This window comes from Uloborus diversus, chromosome 10, assembly GCF_026930045.1.
Source record: "Uloborus diversus isolate 005 chromosome 10, Udiv.v.3.1, whole genome shotgun sequence".
Lineage (NCBI taxonomy): Eukaryota > Metazoa > Arthropoda > Arachnida > Araneae > Uloboridae > Uloborus > Uloborus diversus.
In genome coordinates, this window is record NC_072740.1 from 19,042,848 (window position 1) to 19,067,884 (window position 25,037).

General features: G+C 32.8%; 1 protein-coding gene across 2 annotated transcripts in view; it reads left to right on the top strand.

The window, feature by feature from the left end:
• The window catches only part of LOC129231502 (uridine phosphorylase 2-like), a 35,432-nt gene extending 10,700 nt beyond the window's left edge, over nt 1-24,732 (top strand). Inside the window, exons 1-8 of one of the 2 annotated variants that reach the window (XM_054865831.1) lie at nt 142-469; nt 8,306-8,426; nt 10,609-10,767; nt 10,852-10,966; nt 14,872-14,942; nt 18,762-18,903; nt 22,375-22,521; nt 23,228-24,732. In XM_054865831.1, coding sequence (XP_054721806.1) covers nt 411-469; nt 8,306-8,426; nt 10,609-10,767; nt 10,852-10,966; nt 14,872-14,942; nt 18,762-18,903; nt 22,375-22,521; nt 23,228-23,370 — 957 coding nt within the window. In that variant the 5' untranslated portion in view covers nt 142-410 and the 3' untranslated portion in view covers nt 23,371-24,732. Of the gene's footprint in view, nt 1-141; nt 470-8,305; nt 8,427-10,608; nt 10,768-10,851; nt 10,967-14,871; nt 14,943-18,761; nt 18,904-22,374; nt 22,522-23,227 lie in introns of those variants that run through there. The other variant, XM_054865830.1, reaches the window with a different exon arrangement.
• The last annotated feature ends 305 nt before the right edge of the window (nt 24,733-25,037 follow it).

Below are 25,037 nucleotides of genomic sequence, written 5' to 3' on the forward strand. Positions count from 1 at the left end.
TAATGATAAGATATCGGAAATAACCATATAAAAACAAACTTTTTCTTTCTCAGCTGAGAAAAGCACGTGACATACACAAGTAAATGTATATATAAGTTTGTTTTTGACCACGTTTATAAGCATTTGAGAACATATGAGATTTTTGTTTGCTGTGAACGTATGTTTTCCTTTCTATCAGGTATACGAGGATTTGAATTACATGAGCTGTCTGTTGAATGACGCTTTTACAACAATTTTTGCGTTAAATATTTAAGAGTTAATGATATAAATATTATATGGCTTAAATTTGTAAGATGCTGAGTTATTTGTCAAAAAAATAGACATTTTCTTTTTTTTTCTGTTTAACTGCTTCAAAATATCATAAACTAGTTCTTTATATTCCAAAATCATTTTGTAAGATTGATCTGAAGATGATGACTATTGAAAATCACCAAAAATATGTTCACAATTGCGATACTTCAACCTGTAGGTAAGTCAAAACGTTTGTATTTATTACATTCCAAAGGCTCGCTTAAAAACATGGTAAACTAACCTGAAGGGCGGTATATACACGTATTCATTTTCCTATTCTGCTATTTCATTAAGTACTTACGATCTGCGACATATTTGTTCAAGTTCATGAAGTACGTTGCTGAGTTTATTAAAAACTGTTAGAGTAATAGGGAAAATGACTAGTTATGAGAGTGGTTAAAGTTTTTTTTTTTTTTTAATTCATAATGTTTCTGAACTGTGATGTGATGTGGCAGTTATAGCTCGTAGAACAGTCTAGTTTTCACGATGTTAGAACTTAGAACTTGTACTTTTATAGATCTGAAAGTGTCATTAATTTTTAAATAGGATTTATATTTTGTTGACGTAAAATAGAAAACACTGGTTTGACCAAATACGGTCACATTTGTTTAGTTACGGGCATGCTAAAAACTAGTAATGATCATGATAGTTGAATTCAACTGTTTTCTGAAAATACGCAAAAAAAAAAGAAAAAAAAAGCATTCAAAAATATTAAAATGCTTGTTTTTCTTACGATATGATCAAATCTAAAGTGTCTTGACTTAACAATTCGAGAAAATTTAAAACTAAAAAATGCATAACTCCCAAATCGCTTTTGAAAGGTTCGTCTCAAAAACATCAACTAAATGAAATAAATGGAACTATTCTACTGCTTCATTTTTTATTTATCATTTAGCAAACTTAGCCTACGTTTTAGCATCAATTCCAAACAATAATTTTGAGTAAGAATTGCCAAAACATTAATTATGGTGCCCATAAGTAACATACTTACTTTTAATTTACTAGTTATGCGGACACATTCCATTAAAAGGATCTTGATTAATAGCCAATATATATATATATATATATATATATATATATATATATATATATATATATATATATATATATATATATATATATATATATATATAGGGTGTTCCGTTTTAACCTGCAAGACCTTTATTTTCGCAACCGTTAGTTCTAGATACTTCCAATTGCAAAAATGTTCAAAATCAGATGCAGAGTTAGGATATTGAATGTTTGAAGTAAAAATTAAAATGAGTCTAAAAATACAAAATTTAACTTTTTATACGGGTCTCAGGTCCCCCTTACTTATATTTAGGGAAATTTTCTCCATTGAAAGATCATTCCAACAGAAAAAGTTTGACATTAGTACGACCAATATTCACAGAGCTATGAAACGCAGCGTTTTGTGACTTTACACACCACCATCAATAACACCTTTCGGGGGGAAATATAGCGGTTAACAAGGATTTAAAATTATATGTGTGCATATAGTGTGATTTTTCAAATTGTTCGAAGTTTTGTAGTGTGCTTTTCTGTATCATGGCATAACATTTGCATTTATTTTGGAATAGCAATGAAAAATATAAATACTTATTGTATTTACTTCGACAATCTGACATTCCTCTGAAAGGGTGATAAGTTCCAATCTCATCTTTTGTATGGTCCCTTAAAACTTTAAACTCGAATATCTCCTTCAGTTTTGGTAGCACAAATGTGAAGTTTTTTGTGTCAGTAGTAGTTTTCAATGGATATGGTTTGTCTAAATATTACTTAGGGGACCTGGGGCCCGTATAAAAAGCAATCTCAGGTCCTTAAGAAAGAAACCCTTCAGAAACCTCAATGCAGAGAACATTCACTATTGGTGACTAAGAACCATTAAAATAATAAATAACACTGCTGATTTTAAAAAAAAATTATGTTTGAAAAATGTGATGTTTCGGAAGATGCTATTTTGAGAATCAACTGATGCTGTTCCTAGAATATCGTTTACTAACTAGATATTGTCAATACAAGACAAACCTGCCTATTTCTGGTTGGGTGTCCATATTGTCATTTACATTAATTGTAATTTGTCTATGCTTAGTTTTTATGTTCCTCAGTCGCATTGATAAATGACCAAATCAAGTTTTTCTTGGTAGGCACGATTAGTTTTTCAAAAACCAAAAAGAGGGGGAGGGGGTCAAATGGCACAAAAGATACATCAGTAGGGCACAAGGAATGAGTGTGCAAAATTTCAGCTCGATTCTTCTTTTCGTCTGGGCTGTAGCCCGGTCAAAGAAAGCGAAAACTTTTTTGAACATCGATTTTCTTACTTAAATTCCTCGTCCACCTGATGATTCTGGGGGTTGTACTTTGGTTTATGTCGTCAGGGGCCACTAGAGATTTAGTATACCAAAAATTAACTCCGGGGGTCTTCATGGGGCTGAGATACAGAAGGGTGAAAACCCCAGAAAACCCCAACTTGTTCTGTCGCGTATAAACTGTTCTTAGTCGCGTTTATTTTCTTTCGTCTTTCTTGGCGGTGAATTTGCTTTTGTTGGTTGCTGACGTTTGGTTTTCTTAGCGGCTGGAACGCTCCCGCATCCCCTGATTCATTTGAAAAATTATCTTTAAAAACCTTTACAGATCTCATGATAATTCTTATACCGATTACCGAGAGTCTTAGCATTAAAATTTTTTTCAAAGAAATAACTATAACTACGAGAAATCAAAGTCAACTTTGATTAAACACATATGCAATATTTTCATAGTTTTAAAGTTACACGTAACGGAAAAGTGTAACTGTACGTTAATCTATAAACAATTAAGTTGATTTCTTTTACTTGGTGTTGTAAAAAAGTAAGTTGGAGGTATTCATTTTTAAAATATGCATACTTTAACCTACTTTCATTCATTAGATAAGAATTTTAACCCCAAAAAAGCAGTATTAATTATTCAGTTTCATTCTTACAAGAATTAACTTCTCCCCAGAAGTCTTTCTAAATGTTCTGCTCATCAATAATCGCACTATTTTTAGAACTAAATGAATAACTTCAACAGGTCTAAATTATGAAAGAAAACAATGTTCAACGATGGCAAACCTTCAGAGTTTGGGTAATAATCTTTAATATTCACTGCACAAAGAAAACTGTAATTAAGTTAAGAATTTAATGAGGAACTATTTTCTTCGATAAACTATTCAGTTATTCCTTTCGCGTTCCAAATCCTCTTTTTCATGTTCCAACAAAACTAAATCTTGTTTAGGGGACATTTAACAGAAAAAAGTCCCGTCAGTAAATCGTTTTTCTTTACCATGAAAGTAATTTCTTCCGGTAATCTGTTTAAATCTTCATAGGAGGGAATTGATGACCTTCCCCTCAAAGGGTTTTCTTAATGCATATCGCTCAAAGGCGACAATAGTGGCGCAGCTCAAAAAAAAAAAAAAAAAAAAAGAATACCAAGATTTTACATAATATGATTTTTCACTAATTTATACTCAAATACTACAGTGTACACAAAAGAGTTATGATACGTTTACTATTTGTTTGTTTTTGTTTTCTTTTACTTTTTTTCTTCGTAGATTTAATGAATAATGCATATTTGATGTTTGAAAATGTTTTTTCTTCTATAATGACATTAATGATGCGCTACTATTTGATTAAATCGTTTATACGCTACCACGCACCAGTTACGTAAACTAGTTTTGTGCCAATGTTTTGTAATTTTGTGCTTTGTTTTGTAATCAGTTCCAAATTATCTAAAACATTTTTATCATAAAATGTTTGGTTTTAGATTTAAACGCTGTTTAATAAGCTAGTACTCTTAAGCCACTTTGTAACATTTCTATCATCTAAACAATGTACATCTTCAACACCATTGGATTATCTAGACGCAGAAGCGTGACCAGAAATTTTTGGGCCCGTCACAAGTGACTTTTGCGTGCCCCCCTCCTTATTGTTTACCCCTATATTTCACGATTAGTTTTAAAAATATTTGGCCCCCTTCTGGCTCGGGCCAACAGGTGTCCCTTCTCCCCCCCCCCCCCTTGTGCACGCTAATGTCTAGACGCAGAATGTTTTTAAAGTAGTTTTAAAGAGAGAAACTAGAATGTGCTTCCTATGTCGAAAGAAAGCTACGTTTTTTCAGAAAGTTTAGTTCATTTATATTTAATTTTTTAATTCATATTTCTATTAGATTTGTGACAGATATTTTTTCTACAGATCGAAAAGTTTCAGCAACCTAAGAAAACTAATGAGTATTTTACAAAATATTTTTGACCCTTCAAAAGAAAAAAAGGGTGGGGGGAGGCAGGGGGCGATATTTTGACTTTGCAATCTTTGATCAAAGACAATCGACGCATAAATTGATACAATCAGAACCTGTTCGCATCTGTCTGTGCGTGTGTCTGTAGCCCTATCTCCTCTGGACTGGCAATGTCTACCAGGTCAACACCAATACCGTTGGATACAGGGCATCCGGGGAACGCCATTCTGCTCTGTTTCATCCCTCAAAACCTTAAGGGACTAGATATCCAGTTCCGGTGATGTCATGAGGGCATCCTCATCTCCGGATGTTCTTAGGACATCCCATGGGACATCCAGGGGTAAAAGCCTTAAAATCCTCAATTGTCACTCGCCGCGGTCAGTATTTCCCCACTGCAGGTGGCGAACCGGGGGTTCACAAGTGAAGCCCCGTAGTATTAGATTGATTTATGTGGCAAATAGAGCTTTTGAAGAACACCGAATCGATTCTTCATTAATCAAGACGAAATCATAAGCGACAATAAGAGTTTTTGAAGGACACTTCATCGCTACTTTATTAATCAAGATTAATTCATAAGTGGTGATAAGAGTTCTTGAAGGACATTGAATCGGTACTTGATTAATCATGATTAATTAATAAGTGGTTGTAAGAGTTTTTGAAGGACACTGAAATTACTACACTTTATCTCAAAAAATAAGTAACAAACAGTGAAATTAGCATAACTTGAGAAGAAAGGTTACTGCAACAAAATCTGTATACGTACTCGTACCTTACAGTGAAATGGGAAAGTAGTTTCACTGTAAGATATTTGCATTACTACATATGACATAATAACTTTGTGTATGTGATTGATTAATACAGTGTCATTTCTGCAGTTGCTATTTTGTTTCATTGAGTGTTGCGTTTGTTTGGGGCGCATTTCTTTATTTCTTTGTTTCAAATTTCTGAAAATGGGTGTATATTTCTAGTAAAGGAAGTCGCAGACTTGACTGCTAAATCTTAGCATTTAAACATTTTTCGTACGAGCTAGGGACATTATTTGTTTATACTATTATTTGAAAACTTAGTGTTGTTTTCCACTTTTCACTTTGCGTGACAGTGTTCTGCTCAACAACCTGTGAAGTTTTCATTGTGTTTTATTAAATTGTTTATATTTATAATTAGATTTGTGTTTGTTGCATATATTTTTAGAGAAAGAGTCTATATTTCATCAAACTCCTCAGGAGTTTTCAGATACACACACGCGCGCATACATACATACATATCTATTATGTATGTATATTCTAGTAAGGGAATGTGGGGCAAAGTGGAGTGGTTAAGATACTTATCTTTTACAAAATGAACAAATCCAAAATTTGTTTTGAAAATTATGGTACAAAAAGGAAGAACAATGTGTTTTCTAATAACACTTGGATTGAAAAATTATTTTTCATTTTTGGCCGTAAATGTGAACCTTAAAAAATAAAAAGTGGACATTTTTCATTTTTTTCTTCATAGGGGAAAGTCAAAAAAATCTATATATATATATATATATATATATATTTGAATGAAATATTTTCTATTTGGTTATTAAAACATTTCCGATAAAATGAATTAGTAAACAAAAGAATGAATAATGATACATAAAGCGAATAAACAAATAAATTTAGAAATTGATATGTGAGGGGAAAAATGAGTGAATGAATAAACAAATAAGGGAATAAACGAATGAAAAAGCTGATTAATAGATAGAGGAATCCATTATCAATAAGCTTATCAGATGCATGAATTAATTCATGAATGAATACTTAAATGATTTAATAAAAGAATGAATAGATAAACGAAATGAAGTATTTCTCTTTACCCCGCGTAGGTGCACCTGATAAATTCATCAAACATTTAAAATGAAAATATGCCTTACATAAACTAACTGTACTGGATATCAGTAAAACTCAATAAATATTTAAAATGTTAAATGCAAAACTATCATTTTATCATATAGAAAACTACAATGTGATAAACCACAAAGTACTACAATATGTGAATGAAATTTTGAAAATGCCTTATATTTTTAAATTCCTTGATCTTTAGAGCAATTTAATTTTTGACTAGAATTAACAATATGCTTAAGAACATAGATAAACCTATCCTGTATTGCAGGATAGGTTTTGCTGCAAACTGTGAAAATATTTCACTTTTTCACATTGCCCCACATTTTCCTATATTTTCGTCATGTTTTATACATTTCTCGGGTTGTTTTCTTTTTCAAGGTCTTTTTTAGCAATGATAGACATTTGAAAAGTAACTCTTTCGTTCTCCCTTTTATTACTATGGCTGTAACTGAAGCTAAGTTTCTGATCTCATTTTAGAGAATCGTTCTGAGAGAGAAGAGGGGGGGGAGGTTGCGCCATCCCCACCTATTTATGTATTTTACAGTATTATTTTATGCATTTTACAGTAAATATATAATGAGTTCAGTGGCAGAACACAGTAAAAGAAAATCGAGTGGAAAGGGTTAATGTTTGAATTGAAATAATTATTAACATCTATTGCTTTGTTTTCAAATACTTGTTCAATATTTGTTGAGCAATCATGATTGCTTATTGCTTTCATTTGACTGTTTTGAGGTCCTATCATTCTATTTTCCCGCCAGCACCCTCTGCTGCATCACCGTCGACCGGCTCCTCACGATGCTGCTCCTCTAGCGAAAACCGTCTCCAGGTTGCGTCAATATCCTACACTTACACGCATACACACACGCAAGTACACACTCACACAAACACATACACACACTCAAACACGTACGTACACACACACGCATACATACAGACACCTACACACACTCAAACACATACACCCACACGCATACATACACACACCTACACATAACTACCCAGACACTCCTGCTTGCACACAGACACAAACACATATGCCTACACACACATACACATTCCCCCCCCACACACACAAACACTCATACACACAACTACCCACACAGTCATACCTGCACACAGACATAAACACACATGCCTACACACACATACACATACCCCCTACACACAAACACAAATACCCCCCCCCACACACACATAAACACACACGCCTACATACACACACACTCGTGGTTGCGGAAATCATAATTTGAATTCAAGAGGTCAAAATTCAAATTAATTTTTTTAAATTTATTTAATGTTTTTTTTTTTCGGGACAGGGAGGGGGGGAGCTTGATTTCGTTGAAGCAACATTCCTCGTTTCGTCTTCTATGGTCCTAAATCAAATACTTTATCAGTCCCCTTTCCAAATACCTGTTCATGTTAACATGATGAATATCATCAATAAGACCAAATGGCAGGAGCTACATTCTTTCATTAAACTGATAAGAGTAACTTGTGGGAGTATTTTCTCATTTTTTACAGACAGTAGAATTTACTTTATCCGTTAAAAAGCAATATTGGATTTGAAAAATAAAAAGAAGCTAGCGATGGAAAAAGTCTGCGCACCTTTACATAATTTGTGTTTGCAACTTATGCAGGGGAAATATTGACACAATTTCGTTGTAATGTAACTGATACATTTAACATTTTAAAGTCATGGTTTAACTAATTTTGAGTTTCACTTCCATTGTATCCCCTTCAAAACTTAACTAATCGAGGGTTGAGCAAAAAATGTGGAGCTAAGGTTGAACGAAGTTGATTCTGAATCGTTACAATTTTTCGACTCTTTTCTCTTGCAAGCGACAATATTCCATCGCTTTCTGACAATATATCAAACCCTCTTTTTACAGATGCAGACGAAGAAGTTCAATAAAAAATCCTCATATAGAAGAGATGAAAGAAGATGTGCTATACCATCTTGGATTAACAACATTTAATGATGATCTTCAGAATATGTTTGGCGATGTAAAAGTGCGTAGCTGTATTTTTTTTCTCATATAAAACTTCGTTAAATTTTATGGAGGATTATTTATAAAAATCATGGAGAAAACAGCCAATTTGTTTGCTTATGCAACATTTTAAAATTGGAACACCTCTTTTAACTTCTCTCTCAGATTTTGTTTGATAGAATTTGCATAACATTGACTAAGCAGAAAGCTTTACAAAGATTTAAAAAATACTTTCGTATCAACAATCAAGCTAGATTTATTGCATATATTATTTTACAGTAATTAATGCAAGAGCAATGGTTGTATTACAAGCCACAATTTAAGTGTACTTTTCAAGTTTTGTATCATAAACTTGGTGCCGTGCACTATCTGTCAGCACTGAGCCCACATAAATGCTTAAACTGAGAAAGTACTTAAAAGTAGATTTCGTATTCATTTTAATGTGCATAATTTGCTTAATTGTAGTTTGTTTCTTGTTTAAGAATCATGACATATTTAACTAGTTAATTTTTAGATAACAAGTAGATCTTAGGTTCCAATACATACAATAAGGTTAGGTGGAGTATAAAGTTGAAAAGTTTCTATAGCTTATTTACCCCCATCTTATTCAAAGTATACTGTTTGTGACGCTACAGTTCGTGGAGTTAATACTACAACTTTGTAACTACAACTGTGATTTTTTTTTTTTTTTTCATTTTTTTAAATACTGTTTTAGGGCAATCTAAAAAAAATCAATGCTTTTCCACTATTTTTGAAGAATGAAGATTTGATTCAACTGTTATTGAAGTACTATTTTCAAATTTTGCTCTATTTGTGTTCTTTCGAACAAATATTTTCAACAAAAATGAAATTTATTGTGCCCCATTTGTTTCTACTTAGTTGTATTTAGCCCGCGAATTAACTACCTATATGATTTTCTTTGGTAGCAACGTCATGCTGCGGAATACAAGAATGTACAGGATTCAAATACATTTTTATAAGCTATTAAATTTTGCTCAATGTTTGCTCCAAAATTTTAATAACTTTTAACTTTATTTAGTATAAATAAAATATTTTCGCTATTTAAGCTTAAATGTTGAATCAGTATGTTTGTTTTTAAATTAAACTTAATCAGTGGTGCCCAACCTTTTTTCACCCGCGGGGTATACATCATATTAAAATTTGTATGGATCCAGACAAATAACATTTTTAAATATTCAAAATTTAACTAAATAACTCGGGAAAACTTGGAGAATTACAAATCAAGAATTGCTGTTATCATTGCTTGATGCTTATTTCGTTAATTCTGTTTTCCAGAAAAAAAAATCTGGATATTTGGCTTCAAATTTGTGACGTGAATAATCGTGGTTTTTCGATTTATAACATTGAGAAATACAACGGGACACAATGACTAGATTCGCGGGTAGGATATAGCCCACGAACCGTAGGTTGTGTACACTGAACTAAATCAATTAACTATATAAATACATTTATCAATTGATATGCCTCTGAGGAAAGAATATCTCTTTGGAAGTGACCAAATGTAGTGTCCCCTTAGTGTCTCTTCTTAGAAGGTATAGGGTAACGGCACCAGTAACAAACAAGAGTCCAGTAACAGACAGTCGTAAGTTTAGATTGAAATAATAAGAATTTTAGGCGAGTAAATCTGATGTTGCTGTGACCCATGAATAAGGTGCCACCTTCTAGTGTTATCAGAGTGAATTTTATGAGCCAGTTGGTATTTACAAGGCAGTGGTGGAAGGTTATGAACAGCTACCACGATCTCTGCCGGTGTTTCATGTTCATTTGAATTTAATAAGGTTGTAAATCTAAAAATAAATAACTTTTGCACATTTTCAAGAGAAAAAGGGAAGTATGTAAATTACTAATCCTTTCCTAGTTTTAAATTTTACTGGGTATCATCAGATTTTTCGGTGTCTGTTACTGGGATCGGACTTTTTTCGAAATTGAGCAAATAAAAACTGCATTAACGAATTCAGAAGCAGCCAAACGTTAGATGAGATGTAGTTGCATGAGAGAAAAATAGTTTTAAAAGTCTAAACACATTAAAAGGCTCAGAAAAATGAGTTAACCTGAGAGCGATGTCTTAAGCATGTCTGTTACTGGTGCAGTTACCCTAAATAAGATTTAACCAAATGATATAATATATATTCAAGAGTAATTATAATCCATAGTTATTTCTTTAAATAATACTCCCTTTCCAGTTTGTGTGCGTTGGTGGAACGCCAGAAAGAATGATGGAATTTGCTCAATATGTTAATGAAATCTTGAGACAAAATTGTTCGTCGGACAAAGAACTGGGCAATGTATCGAAATCGTCAAGGTATGCCTTGTTCAAAGCAGGACCAGTGTTGTGCGTCAGTGTAAGTATTTATTCATATACGTGAGATTAGTTTTATTCAAAGAACAACTCAAGGTGCGATGATTTTTTTTCTTTTTTGTTATAGCACGGAATAGGATCACCGTCTATTTCCGTTGTGCTGCATGAAATAATGAAACTGATGCATCATGCTGGAGCTCAAGATCCAATATTTCTTAGAATAGGAACTTGCGGAGGATTAGGTATGCGACAATTATAAAAGAGGATATAATACAGTCGAGTCCCGAAAACTCGGCCTAATGTGAACCGCAGAGATGGAAAAATACCGGATAATCGGAAATGCGCGCAACAGGTTTTTTGCTCTGTGTTCTTTCGCATTGCTAGAATGTGGCCGAGTTTTCTGGATTCGATTGAGCTATCAAGTGTCGAGTTTTCGGGATCTTTCTTTGTCATGTAAATGGATATATGAATGCGATGAGCTTGAATTATGTAATGCAAACTTTGTAATTTGTTTTAAATATTTCTTTTTTTTTCAATTAAGTCGAATATAATTAGAACAAGTGTCTTATTCTCTTCATCTTTATCATTGCTCTGCCAATCTATGTAAATAATAGGATCCAGTGCTCCATAAGCAGCATATCTGTGCACGAACCGTGCGCAAGAGCGAACAAAAAACAAATATTAACGACTTAAGGGGGTCCGGGACACATTTTGAAAATTTTTTTATTATGTACTTTAGAGTTTTGAAATTTTTTGAACTGATTCATCATTTATTTAATAAGCAAAATCATAACATAAATATGAAAAAAAAAATTTTTTTATTTAAATTTAATTAGTTTTTTTCAAAAAAATGGGGTTGCTTTAAATTGCTATAACTCAAAATATTGTTGGTCAATTTTCAATTTTTTTTCAAAAAAGTATGCACAAATATCTAAGCTTTAATTTTTATTCGGCGATTTTAAAAATATTGATTCAATAAGAAATAAAAAATATTTGAAGAAAAATTTCGAAAAATTCGAAGATACTTTTTTTTAAAAAAATCATAACTTTTGCAGTAAACGTTTTTTTCAAATTCGCCGAATAAAAATTAAAGTAAATTGCTTGAAACAGATATGCTCCAAGTTTCATTACTTTATCTCTATCGGTTCCTGACTTATAAGAGTTTGAATGCAAGAAATCGGGAAAAATTGCATCATGGAGAAAAACGCGTTTAAAGTTTTAAAGTTATGTACACATTCGTTAGATGCATGCAACAAAAATAACTATAACTTTCGTTCTATTTAAGGTGGAAACAAGATTCAAACGTCCTCTTAAGCAGAAAAAAACGGAGCAATTTTTCAAATTATAAAAAAAATTTTCAAAATTTGAGGATTTTTGTGTCCCGGACCCCCTTAACAGTGCCCCGAATTTGACAATTGAATGTGACAATTTTTGACTGTGACAATCCCCTTTCGAATAAAGTAAAAAAGTTTTTTTTTTTTTTTTGAAATTATCATTGGGTTAATATTAGAGGTGGGCAATGTCGTTCTTTTTAATGATCCATTCATCAGAGGATCGTTCATTCTTGTGATCCGTTCATTCTACTCGTTCATTTGAACGACTTCGTTCATTTAAAAAAGTTTCAGGTGATCTCTCTGCACGATGCTCACGTACATTCGAAATGTTTCATTAGATCAGTAATATTCTTTGAAGGAAAAACAATTAAAATGATCTAAAAGTAAGAAAATATGGGTGCCTATGAAAAATAAATTTAAAAAAACTTTATTCAGGTTTAGATGTATAAAACAGTTATAGTTCATTTTGTTAGATATTTCTCAGTTGCCGAATGGTAAGATATGTTTTCTATTCCAAAAATCGCAGGTTTACTTTTCAGCAAGTCAAAAAATTAAATTATTAAATTTTTCTAGCTACAGCACAGTATTCCGGTGTCCCGGATGAACATTTAAGAAATCTGACAAGATTACCAATAGACCATGTATAACGAAAAGAGAACAACAAATGTATCGGTAGCTCAACCGGAGTACCGGATAACTTAATTAAAAAAAAAGACTCACCTAAAAATATTAAGAGCTTCAAAATTATTTCACAGTACCGATGAGAACAGAAAAAAAAAAAACGCAACACTTTTTAAAATGGAGAAAAAAAATTAACCAGTAGAAATCAGTAAAAAATAAAGCCAAATCGATGTAGATGGTATTTGATAGGAATGTTATAGAAGACAAAAGGTTTTTCAGAAAAAAATGATTAAAGGTATTTTTAGAAATAATTTTGGCAACAGAAAGCGTGAGAAGGATTTTAGCAGGTGCGTGGGACAGGAAGTAAAATGTCCAAACATTTTGTTAGTAGCCCCAACAAGTTACACAAAACATTACTAATGGGTTCATTGGAAAATTGCAAATGAACTGTAATGAATAAAAAAAATGATGAGTAAATCAGAAAATGAAAATGTTCAAATGAATATATTGTACTACACTGAGAAAAAGGAAGTTTGAGATTAATTGAGTTAAAATTTTGAAGATGAATGTTATTTTAAAAAAATAAAATAAATAAATGCGATTTTATTATAAGTGCATCAATGCAATGTTCCAAACTGCTCACTGTTCAAAAGAACGGTCGTTCGATTTTTAGCGAACTAACTGATCCGTTTATTTTAAGGATTCGTTCTTTTTGACCCGTTCGTTCATGAGCGACACATCCCTAGTTAATGCATTTTATATTGAAAATTAAAATCTTTTCCTTTTTTAGTTTGATTGTCCTTTCTGGCGTTTTTTGGGGTTGGCCTTATTAGGGACATCTGTTCCTATTATGCAGTTCTTTGTTAAACTGATGACAAACATAATTTAAAGAATTTCCCATGGACTGATTTTTTTTTTCTTATTTCATATGAGTCATTTAGAGATCGTACAAAACTTGGGAGTCAATTGGCATATAAATGAGTCAGATTTTAGGCCCTAAAACTTACGTGGGCCTTATTTAGAGCACTTACTTTTCCACGGATACCTTTAATACTTTAAGAAATAACAGTCTTGTTTATTTTCATTTAAAAAGTCTCTACAAAAAAAAAAAAACCTTGACCACGGAGAGATAGCGGATGACCTTGAAGTGGAAACATCATTTTGATTATTTGTAATAGGTCGTTTGTTATAGTTTTGTAATGGATACATTCAGAGACAACACACATCTTAACTACTCTGTGCTTTCTGGCTGATTCTACCTTTACAAATGCTACAAATGATGTTTTCGCAGCATAGTCATCCGCCATCTCTCTGTGGTCAAACTTTAGTCTGACTTTTTTTATGCATACAATATCTTCTCCTATATTCTCCTATATTCTACAATTCTTCTCCTGTATCTTCTCCTATATTCTCTATGATGTTCTTAGAAAGTACACTAGCTAACTAGTATTAGAGTTACAGTGAATCAAAGGTGGCAAAATATTGCATTATACACAAAACTTATCACTAATTCATAGGAAAAGGTTTAGAGTTTAACTATTGTTACTATGTGCTTTCATATTTTTAATTAAAGGAAGTTTCTTAAAATATTCTACATGCGTATACTATGTGATTTCAGTCAGGTAGGACGGAACAGTTAATGAATTCAAGGTCTTTAGTACGGTACTATGTTGCGAAAATTGAAAATAAAGTTTCACTATAGTTTTTTCGAGCAATCACATTGCTTATTGTTCTCATTTGACTGTTTTTGGCATCTTTTGATTTTTATTTTCCCTCCGCCTTCCTCTGCTGCACCATTGTCGACTGGCCACTTCCGATGTTGCTCCTCTAGCGAAAACCGTCTCCAGGTTGCGTCTATATCCTACACACACACACACATACAGACACATACCCACACACTCATGCCGCACATAGACACAAACACTCACGCCTACATACACTCACACTCGTGATTGCAAAAAACATAATTTGAATTCAAGATGTCAAAATTCATTTATTTTTTTTTTAAATATAAAGCGAGTGCAAAATATGGCATCCTCATACCCGGTGGTACAACGGGGCTCTACTGTACTTGGTTCTTATACTAATTAGTAAAAGTTGGAGTTGAAAATATGAGTGGTATTTGCTGTTTATTATTATTATTCTTTTTTTTTTTTTAATGTTTCTCAATGTTACTCAGATTTTGATTTTAGGTATACCTCCTGGAAGCGTCGTCATTAGCAGTGACAGTGTTGATGGGATGCTTCGGCCCTACCAGGAACTTGTGAGTAAATACTGACTTAGTTGCGGCTTTATATGTGATGTGAGCTTTTCTGATAAGGATAACTCGCTGCGCAAACGCGAACTTCTCCTCTTGAAATGTTTGTTGACATTGAGAACCTTAAGAGTTTTGACAGGAAATGAAGGCTTAAGATACGCAGGATGACATTGATTTTTTTTAAACTAGAAAGACTTCTTATTTTATTGTTTTACATTTCTTCTGTTTATATTTACTATCATTATAACTGCTTTTTATCTCCAAGGCTTTTATTCAGTTCCTTCTATGAAGGAATTTATAAACAGCTGTTATTTCTTTTTTTAAATAAGGGCTTATTTTAAGAACTTTCTTACTGAGAAACATATTTTGATCATATGAACTCCTCCTCAGGACTTCATTGCAATATGGTACAAGGAAGAATAGGGTAATGACGCTCAGCAGGCAATACCGCTCCCCCAAATATCTCCAAATACGTAAATAGAATTAAAAAAAAACTCGCGACTGGTACCGCCACATAGCTAACATCATTGTACACTCATAGTTAAAGATCTTGACAGTATCCGAAGGAAAGTATTTTGGTTAATCACGTGATGAGTTAACAGTTTTGTCATTAAGTTCTCCAAAGTCTAACTTGCAGATACGCTCCCCACTTTCACGATCCTAACTCTACATCTTATTTTGACCATTTTTGCAATTGGAAAAACTCGTCTAGGAATAACGGTTGCGAAAATACAGTTCTTGCGGATTAAACGGGGACACGCTGTATATAGGGATATAAACAGCCCAAACAACGACATATGAGGTAGTGAGAAGCAAAGGGATGTAAGTGGACATTTTCAAGTTTTGAGTAAAAAGCGTTTAAAGATAACGTTCTAGTTAGACATTCATTGATTTTTTTTCCCCTAAATCATACTGTACAGCAGCACCTACCAGGACTACTAGTACTATCTCTTGTCCCGTGACAGAGGAGAGGTTCCCCTACTATTTGTACTGGTTATCTCCAAATTTTTAATTTTGCCACTTATATCCCTTTGCTTCTCATATCTCTATGTCTTTTGTAATTGTAATACTTAAACGTTGTATCCAAACTTTGAGCGCGATTACCCTACCATGTTAAACACTGCCGCTCAATGTATGGTGCAGTTAAAAGATTTAAAAAAAAATTCCCTGAATCTTTTATACAAATTATTTGATTGTTTCTTTGTTGTTATATTTCGTTTTAAAAATAATAATATGTTTGTTCATTTGACTACTTGATTATACTTTCGCTTTAGTGCGTGCCATTCCCCTACGTGTTTCGATACTGAATGCCAGCTACGTGCAAGGAGGGGAGGGGACACCTGTTGGCCCAGGCCCGAGCTTGAAGGGGGTCCGAGATTTTTTAAATGAAGGTGAAATACATACAAGGACGTAAGGGTAGACAGAGGGGTAAAGTAAAAGTCATTTGTGAGGGGCCCTAAAATTTCAGTGACAGCCGCTGCTGAATGTCATAGTGCGTAATTCATTGTAAGTTAAGGAAACATGCTTTCTCTCAGCGTATCAAGGATTATAAATGCATTTTGCGCAGTGAAAACCTCTCATGTTCGATAAATTCAAATTCCTTCATGTGATTTGCTGAACAAATATTTATTATATGTGTGACTCACACACGTTACTCAGTCACGCCCTTTTCTAAACGTATCACTTACCGACGACTCTCCTTAAAGTAATATTTTTGCCCAGTTTCCTATTCGTTTGTTTTATATTTGCGTCGTACCTATAAGCCTTGCGTTCCAGGAAGGAGCACTAAAACTTTGGGCGGGAAGAAATTCTCAATTTGCCACATAAACTTAGAATTCTGTCGAATGTTAAAATGTTAGTGGCATACATAATATGCTTATAAATACTGATAAAAGTAATGAACTGTATTTATTGCAAATTTCAGTACTGTCTCCAAGTTTTTCGAATCGTCGGGGAAAAACGGCCGAATAAGGGCATTTTTTGGAGGTCACAGTGCCCTCTAATCAGGGCACCATTGGTTCCTTTTTTTTTTCCTGCGTCATGGAATTTTTTTAGATTTTTTGAAAAAAAAAGATCTTAATGGTATTTTTTAAAGATGTTTTCTATTATTCACATATGCCCCTGAAGCTTGCGGCACATATGAAGTCGAATTTTTGCACAAGCGTCTTATTTCAACGAAAAACTCTTTAATGTAAAACCTATGCGATACGTATAAAATAATTACATTGAAAGTCTTTTAACCTATACTGTATCAGTTTAATTGTACATTAACTGTGCCATTAGGAAAATATTTTCCCCAAATATACAGCTCTGCTCACTCTCAAATTTTAAAGTTGGTTCTGATAACTGAATAAAGAAGAAAAAAACTTTTAAGACGACATAATTCATGCTATAGGGGAGGGTGGCCCAAAGCGGATAGGTTTTCGAAGAACGCTCGAAAATTGTAGTTTTTGTATTTTAGTCGGAACAATTTCGGTTTTATTAAAGCAGGGTTCTTGAACTTCAAAATAAAAAATGATTTTTGTTTATTTCAAACCCAATATTTGATTTATTATCAAACTTAACAAACATGTGAAAAACCCGCTTTGCCCTACCATTGAACCCAAAGCGGGTAAGCTTAACTAATTGTGGTTTGTTACATTTGCCAATCAAATATGAAGTTATCAATGCTTAAAATAGTTGACTAGCTATCTGCCATTATATAACAAAATATAAAACTTATCGAATTTTAAGTCAGTACATTTGTTTATAAAATATAAAGAAATAACTGAGTTAATTAATTGACTAATTAATTGCAATGCTAAAAAATAACTTTTTAAAGTTATATTTATCCTATTGAATTAAAAAATCTAAGTCAGCAAACGAGTCAAGAAATTTTAAATAAATACATGATTAAATCTTATATCCACCATTGGGGGGGGGGGGCATTCGAAGGCCTACTCGCTTTGGGCGACCTACCCGCTTTGGGCCACCCTCCCCTATTGGATTATGAAAAGATTATTCTAATCTTATGTTGCTTTTAAGCTTTATACAGAGTGTGATAAGGTATTTAAAAATTATTTTAAACTTCAGCTAAAAATTAAAGAAAAATATTTTGGGTTTTTATTTTCTGTTAGTATTACATAGCACTAAATTGTAGATCAACTATTAAATGACAAAAACTTTTTTAAAAAATTTAAAATAACAAAAGTAAATAAATATTTAATAATAATAAACGATAATTTTGCAAACTGGTTGTAGAAAAATATTGGTGAAATATTTCCACATTTTATTTAACACTTTTAAAACTCTACATTAATATTACGGACAGGATATGGGAACTGTTCACATGTGCTCCCAGATGTTGTGTTCACAAATGCTTCAGCATCTGCCTTAGAAATAACTTGCAAAATAAAGAATTTTTAATTTAGTAGGAAATTTTTTAAACATTGTTAAACTGTCATAAATTTACTTGAAGGTTCATATAACAGCAATAATTAAGTTTAGCTTATTTACTGTTTCATGTACCATGTTACTTGTTTCATGTACTATGACTGATGACTTGAGTTACCTATGCACCCCCCTAAGAGCAAGGGCGCGCTCCCCCTTAATATTGCGAAGGCCCCCTCCCCCCCCCCCCCAAAAAAAAGCACGAACCTCCACCAAAAGAGTGAAAATTACCCCCTCAAAACACCCCCCTCCCCCTATAAATTTCAATGGCGCAGTCTGCACCATGACCCCCCGCCCCTCCTAGGTGGGCACCCTTGCATTAGTTCTTCTAAACTTTCTATATATTATTTGATCACATTATCTTATTTGTTAATGAGAATTCTCTACATATTTTAGCTAGTTCTTGGTCAAAAAGTTCAACGGCCAAGTACTCTAGATAAAGAACTTAGTAAGGAACTACTACAAGTTGCTAAAAAGCATTTAAAAGAATGTTCAGTTGTAGTAGGAAGAACGATGTGTGCTGATGATTTTTATGAAGGTGAATATTAATTTATGTTCATTTCACTTAGAGTGTTCCATTTTTTTTATAATTAGTTAAAATATTCAAATATAATAAATTGGATTAGATTGTCTTTTTTTTAATCGTTTGTTTGGTATGCAAATTTCAAAAAAGCATTCGAAACAGAAATAAAAACTCAGACAAATAGAAAATTGAATAATATTTACAAAAAAATGTTAGGTCATGAAACTTGAACGAAAGGAGAAAAGATTATCTTTTAAACGAAAGACGATTGCTGCTAGCGAAGAGAAATTTGAACATCGAAAACAAGAATAGTGATAAGTGGCGTTTCTTATCATTTTTTATTTTGCTTTCTTTTTTTATTAAGATTTCTACACCGCGTGATAGCGTAGGAAACCCTGAACTAAAAAATAAGTTTTCTATTTTTAACATTTTGTATCAATAAGGTGTTTTTTCGTACTGAATCGATGATGCTTTGAAACTCTGCAATTCCTTTCTTTCCATATATACCAGGGGTTCTCAAACTTTTTCGACATTTGAATTTTCTCACTGCTCCCTAGTCAATTTCTATGATTTGAAGTACGTGCGTAAGGCTATCCTTAGGTTCAAAATCTAATATCTCGTTCCCTTATGACTGAATTTCTCCAGCTTTTGCATATTCATTAGGTAGATGATTCACAGAAGCTAAGAAAAAAGAAAACCAAATAAAAATTTCAGTTTCAATTCTCTCTCTCAACTTCAGGGCTCTTGCGCGATTTCAAAGTTTTTTTTTTTTTTTTTTAATCATTTTTTAAATTATTGTCAGGATGCTGATGCGCAAGTCTGCCGCGCTATTAGAAATTGATTAGAATAAAAAAGTGTTTTTCGACCCACCCTAATGTTCATGTAATATGGCGTGACATGTGATAAGGGGTAAATTGAAGTGTGACACTATGTGACAAGAGGGGGGGTAAATATGCTGAAAAAAGGTGTGACATCATTTATAGACAGTCCCTTATAAGAAATTCTTGCTTTTTATTGCAAAAACACTAAAAGAATGCTTTTTCTATTTTAGAATAAACATGAAATCATGAATTAATTTTGCATGACGAGTACTTCCGAATTACACAACACATTTTAGAAATCCAACGTCAAGCAGTGGAAATTCGAATTATTTGCTAAACACAAACGGTAGTATGAATACATTTTTCAAATAATAAAGAAATGTATAGGGTGAGTTAGAGTACAAGGAAACTTTTAAACAAAGTTTATTACCTCACTTGCAGGGCGTGATTAGCACATAATCCTGCAGGTCCTTGGACCTGGGGCACCACAATTTTAGAGACACCGAAATATGGTAAATTTCTTTCTTTTTTCCCTTTTTTGAAAAGTACTACTTTGAAAGTGTGCAAATTTTCTTGTGAGACGGACATCAAATTTCACGCCAGAACTTGGGGACCATCTTATCTTGATCGGGTCGCGCTCATTTGTAGTAATTTTTGAAGCTCAACTGTTGGTGAGTGAAGCCTAGATAACACGAATAGAAGACACTGTGAGTTCCACTTGTCTTCAAACAATTGTGAAGGCTTCATTATAGTTTTTAGATGGTATTATGAAAAAAGTTGTTTCTTAAAGTTTAATGCTCATACCATTTCCTTTCTAGCAGTTCTACAAATGCGAAGTAACTGGTTTTAACTAGTTTTACTTCTCATTTGGAAGGTCAGTAAAAATATATTTTTTGAGTTCCACCTTCCCAGCTATTTTTGATGTGCGATTGAGGTGTTTTTATTATTCCCATCACCTCCATCCACATAAATACCGTACTCTGGAGTTAAGGGAAACAACTTAGTTTTTTCGTTCCTTCTACTTTTCCGAAAATTAAATTTTTAAGCGAATTGCATCCTTGTGTGCATTTTACATTAAATTCAGCGCGCATAGTTAAAATTTTTATATGATTTTCCTTATTAAATTATTTCACATTACATTTGGAGGATTCAATGGGTCGCATGCGACCTACGGCCACAGATTGAGTGAAGTTGGTAGTGAACTTCTTGAGCTTCTCAAAAAATGATTCTGTATGCTGCGATTATCTACCTACATCAGCCTCTGTCTCGGGGATAAAAGGAAACGTGATTTCATTCGCTAACAAACAGTTATAAAGCCAAATTTTTCATACTCAGTCACTCTTAGAGAGTAGTCTTTTGTACACAATGCACTTTTTTGTATTAATTCATCCAAAAAGAGATAATTATCTAAAGTTAAAAACATTGAAATTCTGTTTTTCTTTACCCCAACTGAACCTACGTATTGGCTGTGTGTCTCAACATCGTAAAAAAAATTCAAATTTCTTGCGCATGGGAATCCATGTGGGCATACTTTCAAAGTAAATTCAATCTTGAACTTGAAAAAAAAAAGTTATTTGAAGAAACAGTCTTTTTAAAAGTCATCGTATCATTCGTAATTTTAATATTGGCTGTCTTTTTTTCAAAAGTTTCAGCCTCCTGTACTTTTTAAGGTCTACAAAAAGAAGTATGGTTAGTTGGAGTGAGAGGAAATATAAAGTAAATGGAATCAAACTCGATTACTTCACTTATAGTAATTTTTGAAACTAAACTGTTGGTGTGCTAAGACTGGGTAACATATAGAAGATATTTTGAGAGTTCCCCGTGATTCCAAACAATTGTGTAGACGTCATCTCTGTTTATGGATGACACTAAAAAAATTGTTTTTTTAAGTTTAGCAATGTCACATTTTGCTCTCCAGCAGGTCTGCAAATGCAAAATAGCTGTTTTAAACTCGTTTTATTTGTCATGTGGAAGGTTACTAAACACATTTGTTTGTGAATTTCAACTTTCCATCTATTTTTGGTGTGCAGTTGAAGTTTTTCCTTTTACCCTTTACGTCAGTCTTCCCATTTTTGGTAGATTAAACTTTGATTTGAAATTTGAATTACACATTTGTGTTTATTTTACACAAATTCATTGTATAGCTTATTTGTTTGTATTTCTCTTTAAGGGATTTCAGATTACATTCAGCGTGTCGCATGCGACTCACAAATTGAGTATTGATATTGTAGAACTTTTTGAGTGCCTAAAGTGATTAGGTACAGTGAGATTACCTACCTACATCAACTTCATGGGTAAATAAATGGGGGGGTTTTCCTTTACCCAGTAGTCTCTGGGGTAAAAAGAATACACCCTGGGGTGAAAGGAAACCAGACATGAGATTCATTCACTAACAAACAGTAAAAAAGCCAAATTTTCATACAGAGCTACTATCAGAGAGTGCATTCTTCGACACAATAAAAAAAAAAAGAATGTTTCAATTCCTACAAAAAAAAGTGGGGTGGGGGGGGGGGAGGAAATCTAAATTTGGAAACATTGAAATTCTGTTTCCTTTTCCCCAAATGACCGTATAAGCCGAAGATACTCGTACATCTTAGACTTTCAATCAATATTTACTATAAATAGCTAAAGAGTAGTGCTTATTAAACTGAATATTATTTTTCAGGGCAAGGAAGATTGGATGGCGCCTTCTGTGACTATAGTCAAGACGATAAGTTGTCCTACTTGAAAAGATTAAGAGATGAAGGTGTGGTCAACATCGAAATGGAATCTCTGACATTTGCTGCCATGTGCCAGAATGCAGGAGTAAAAGGTAGGGGGGGGAGTGGAAACAAGCAGTTATCTTCTCTAATGAATAATTTCATAAATTGGAAACAGTCGGCAAAAAGTATAAAATGTTAGTAGAATCTGAGAAAACAATTATTAACAGTTAAAAAATTTCTCATCAAGTTGCAAGTTTTCAAACTGTCTGTCATTTGGATTGATGGCGCAAAATCATAGTAGAATACGGTACATTTATTTTAATAACATTTATTTGAAATCACTCATTCAGTTATCTGACATGCTGAAAAAAAAAAAAAGCAGATAGATAGAATTTGTTTACCGTATATCTCACCAGGGAAACCCACACGATCAAGGAAATTCGAAAAAAAAAACAAAACAAATTGGTAGCATTTGGAAGAGCATCGTAAAATATGCTCATGGTACAAAAATTATGTGCCCTCGTATGTTCGTTGTAAAAATATGAGGTCTTAAAGTTCGCCGAAATGCAAACTAGTTGATTAAAAACTGTTTCTTTTGCTTTGGAGTAATACTTCGTTAAAAAATATCGTTCCTTTTTTTTTTTTTTTGTGAATTTACTAGCTATTCAAGTTTTTCCTTAAGTTAGCGTCCCACAGAGTCTGTTTTGTGACATAATACTGATTTTTGTAAACAATATTGTTCACGATAAGAAATAAACATTTGAATCTCAAGCATACTAAACAGTATTCAGAGTCAGTTTTATTTTTCTTTTCCAGGTGCAGTTATTTGCGTGACTTTCTTGGATCGTTTAAAAGATGACCAAGTTACAGCGTCTGCAGATATCTTGAAAATGTGGCAAAAAAGAGTTTTACATTTGGCTGCGATGTACATCAAAGAAAAATTAAATGGTGAAGTTTAACAAAAACTATGGATTTCTGAGATCTGTATGGGAATTTTTTTTAATTTAGAATCTATAAGAAAGAGACAGTAAGCCACGAGAATGTATAAATGACAGTTATTTATCTACGTGAGATTAAAGGAAGTAGTTTTTTACATATAACAGGTTAGACAGCATTGTTGCTTTGAGGATTTCAGATTTAAAAAAAAAAAATTATCTTATAGGCTTTTTCGTCCCATTAACGGAAATAAATATCTTTATGGCCTTTCCATTTTAGGATTTTTCCTTTTTATGATCCCCCAAATGAGTTGTTTTGCTAACGCATTAGCTGAAATTAATGTTCTTGAAGAGTAATGCCAGTATAGTATATTTCGTATAATGGCAACATCCAACGCATGTGGTTTTGTATGAAAGCATTTAGAACAATATTTTCTGTAATTTAAAAACTAAGATATCAAAGTATATTATGGCTTTTAGTTCTCATAGCTTATACTTTATAGTTAGTCTTCGAATGAAAGTACTTTTTAGATTCTAATCAAGTTTCATTCCTTTGTCGGAATTGAACATCCTCATCGTCTCTCCATTTCAACATTTTTAATTTATCTTCTCAATGTATGAGTCATTTTGGAAAGCTTTCACAGAAATTGAAAGACTTGAAGAGGTAATGCAACAGCTTTTACGCTAAATGTCAACATCAAACGCAACAAGTTTTGTATGCCAAAACTAAAACTTGACCACGGAGAGATGGCGGATACCTTGAAGAGGGAACATCATTTGTATTATTTGTAATAGATACGATCAGCGAGAACGTGCCTCTTACTACTCTGCGCTTTCTGGCTAATTCTTACCATTACACATGATACAAATGATGCTTCTGTTTCAAGGTTATCGCCATCTCTCCGTGGTGAAGCTTTACCCGCAGAAGAACCTTTTATGTTGTTATCAACAAATCACTAGTTTTAAGCATGAATATCGTAGTATATGTATTGTGTTATGTCAGGCAAACTTTGTAATTAATATTGTTTTATTCAGCTTGACTTTATTTTTTATTTTTTATATGTGTATATTTACAAATGCAGTGTGTAACGTTTGTTATAAATGCCTAATAAAAACAGTTTAAACTATTTTTCTGTGATTTCTAGGAAAGATAGAGAAGTTTTTTTGTATAAATTGGTTTATATGGTTAGTTTACATCCTATTTTCTCTTTCAGTTGCAATGTTTAATTATCTGAGTTTACGCAAGGTCGTAAATCACATGTATTTCCAGTTAAAGATGCGAATATTGTTTTTAGTATAAGCGTGAAAATGTAAGTAATCATGGTTAAGATTATTTCTGAAGCAGTATTGCATTTTGAGTATAGAATTTTATAAATAAAATGCATATTTTTTAAAGTTCAAGCGTAGTATTTGTCTTGTTTCTGTCGGAGAAATGTGAGCAATGAATAAAAAAACTCGTAATATCAAAAAGTAATAGCGAATTTCTGTGAAAGACATAATTCTGTAAAATTCTAAAACTTTATACATATCAATTACATACGTTGTAGAATTTTTGTAATGTATTTTTTTAAATATTGTGAAAGCAATACTTTGTAAGAAAAGCGTGTGCATGTGCATAGGATTTCAGCCTATACAAATGCTGTCACTACCGGCTGAATATTCTACAATTCTACCTAACTTTTGCCAGTTTT